Source organism: Myotis davidii, unplaced genomic scaffold, assembly GCF_000327345.1.
Source record: "Myotis davidii unplaced genomic scaffold, ASM32734v1 scaffold3211, whole genome shotgun sequence".
Taxonomy (NCBI): Eukaryota; Metazoa; Chordata; class Mammalia; order Chiroptera; family Vespertilionidae; genus Myotis; species Myotis davidii.
The window spans coordinates 78703-80971 of NW_006282526.1; the positions used below are offsets into that span (position 1 = coordinate 78703).

The 2269-nt window shown below is 61.6% G+C and overlaps 1 protein-coding gene across 1 annotated transcript in view; it reads left to right on the forward strand.

Annotated features, from left to right (window-relative positions):
* The window catches only part of LOC102765912 (mucin-5AC), a 54888-nt gene extending 53156 nt beyond the window's left edge, over positions 1-1732 (forward strand). Inside the window, exon 23 of the mRNA XM_015560165.1 lies at positions 1089-1732. Within this exon, the coding sequence (XP_015415651.1) occupies positions 1089-1732 (644 nt within the window). The remainder of the gene's footprint in view (positions 1-1088) is intronic.
* Positions 1733-2269: the final 537 nt, after the last annotated feature.

Here is a 2269-nt window from a genome sequence, read left to right on the forward strand (position 1 = left end):
ATGCCCATGCCCCTGACTTCCAGGTCCTGGGGCAGCATGTGCAGTGCAGCCCGGCCGCAGGGCTGACCTGTTACAACAGGGACCAGGTCTCCGGGCTCTGCTTCAACTACCAGATCAGGGTCCTGTGCTGCTCCCCCCGGGCCTGCCCCACCTCCCGGGGCCCTGCCACCTACAGCACAACCAACACATCTGTGCTGACAGCCCCTGTCACCACCACCACACCTGCCCCAAGAACCTGCACACCTGCCCCAGGCACAACCTCACCTGCCCCAGGCACCACCTCACCTGCCCTGTCCCAGCCACCACCTCACCTGTCCCAGCCACCACCACACCTGTCCCAGCCACCACCTCACCTGTCCCAGCCACCACCACACCTGTCCCAGCCACCACCTCACCTGTCCCAGCCACCACCACACCTGTCCCAGCCACCACCTCACCTGTCCCAGCCACCACCACACCTGTCCCAGCCACCACCTCACCTGTCCCAGCCACCACCACACCTGTCCCAGCCACCACCTCACCTGTCCCAGCCACCACCACACCTGTCCCAGCCACCACCTCACCTGTCCCAGCCACCACCACACCTGTCCCAGCCACCACCTCACCTGTCCCAGCCACCACCACACCTGTCCCAGCCACCACCTCACCTGTCCCAGCCACCACCACACCTGTCCCAGCCACCACCTCACCTGTCCCAGCCACCACCACACCTGTCCCAGCCACCACCTCACCTGTCCCAGCCACCACCACACCTGTCCCAGCCACCACCTCACCTGTCCCAGCCACCACCACACCTGTCCCAGCCACCACCTCACCTGTCCCAGCCACCACCACACCTGTCCCAGCCACCACCTCACCTGTCCCAGCCACCACCACACCTGTCCCAGCCACCACCTCACCTGTCCCAGCCACCACCACACCTGTCCCAGCCACCACCTCACCTGTCCCAGCCACCACCACACCTGTCCCAGCCACCACCTCACCTGTCCCAGCCACCACCACACCTGTCCCAGCCACCACCTCACCTGTGAAAACAACTGGCTCAGCCCCCAGCCCAATGCCAGTTTCAACCACTGCTTCCACCACAGCCTCCGTGGCAACCTCAGCCCCAGGGCCCTCCGAGGTCCCAGGTGTGCCCACCACCTCTCAGCCCAGTGCCATCTCCTGCCTGCGGAGGTACTGCAGCTGGACCGAGTGGCTGGACGGCAGCTACCCCAAGGCTGGGATCAACAGTGGAGATTTTGACACGTTCCAGAACTTGCGATCCAAAGGGTATGCGTTCTGCGAGCAGCCCAGCCAGGTGCAGTGCAGGGCCGAGCGCTACCCGGACACCCCGCTGGCGGAGCTGGGGCAGACCGTGGTCTGCAGCGACAGTGTGGGCCTGCTGTGCCTCAACAAGGACCAGCTGCCCCCCATCTGCTACAACTACCAAATCCGGATCCAGTGCTGCGAGTGGGTGGACATGTGCAGAGAGAGGACCACCCCACCGGGGACATCGAGGGCCATGCGCTCGACCCCACAGGACACAACCCAAACCCAGGCCCCCTGGACCTCCACACAGCGCTGGATGGCCAGCTCGATCCATGTGCCCCCGGCCACCAAGACCATACCCAGCACACACACGGTCACACCACGTGGGACCACCAGCTGCCAGCCACAGTGCACGTGGACCCAGTGGTTCGACGTGGACTTCCCGTATCCGGGGCCCCACGGAGGACGACCCAGTGTATGAAAACCTCATACTACCTGCTTAAAAAGTGACCGTGCGTCCGTCCATACTCAAATGACGAGGTCTGGATTTGGGGAGCTGGACCATGAGTGACACGGCATCCGGACAACCCAGTAACCGCACAGCCTCAACTCTAATCCAGTGTGTAGAGAAGTGGCATGCATCTGATTTGAACATGAATAGTGACATAGGAAATGATTTCAGGCTCAAACTTTGCAGTATCAAATTCAAATTCATCAACAGAACGTACAAACCCTGCAGGAGGAGAAATCTGGATGAAGCTCCAGCAGTAGACCATGGAGAGCACAAATTGAATATTGGAGCCTGCACGCAGAAGTGACTCACAGCTCCAGCGCTCATCCCTGAAATAAAAAAGTGGGATTAAGCAAGTCACCGTGTCTCTGGAGTGACCAGGTCCTTTTCATCACTTCCAGGGACTCTGAGCCACTCTGATGGCAATGCGGGGCTCTTCAGCCTGTGGCTGCCAGGAATGGAATATGCAGCTGTAACAGCGTCCCCACTCTCAGGACTGGGCACAGG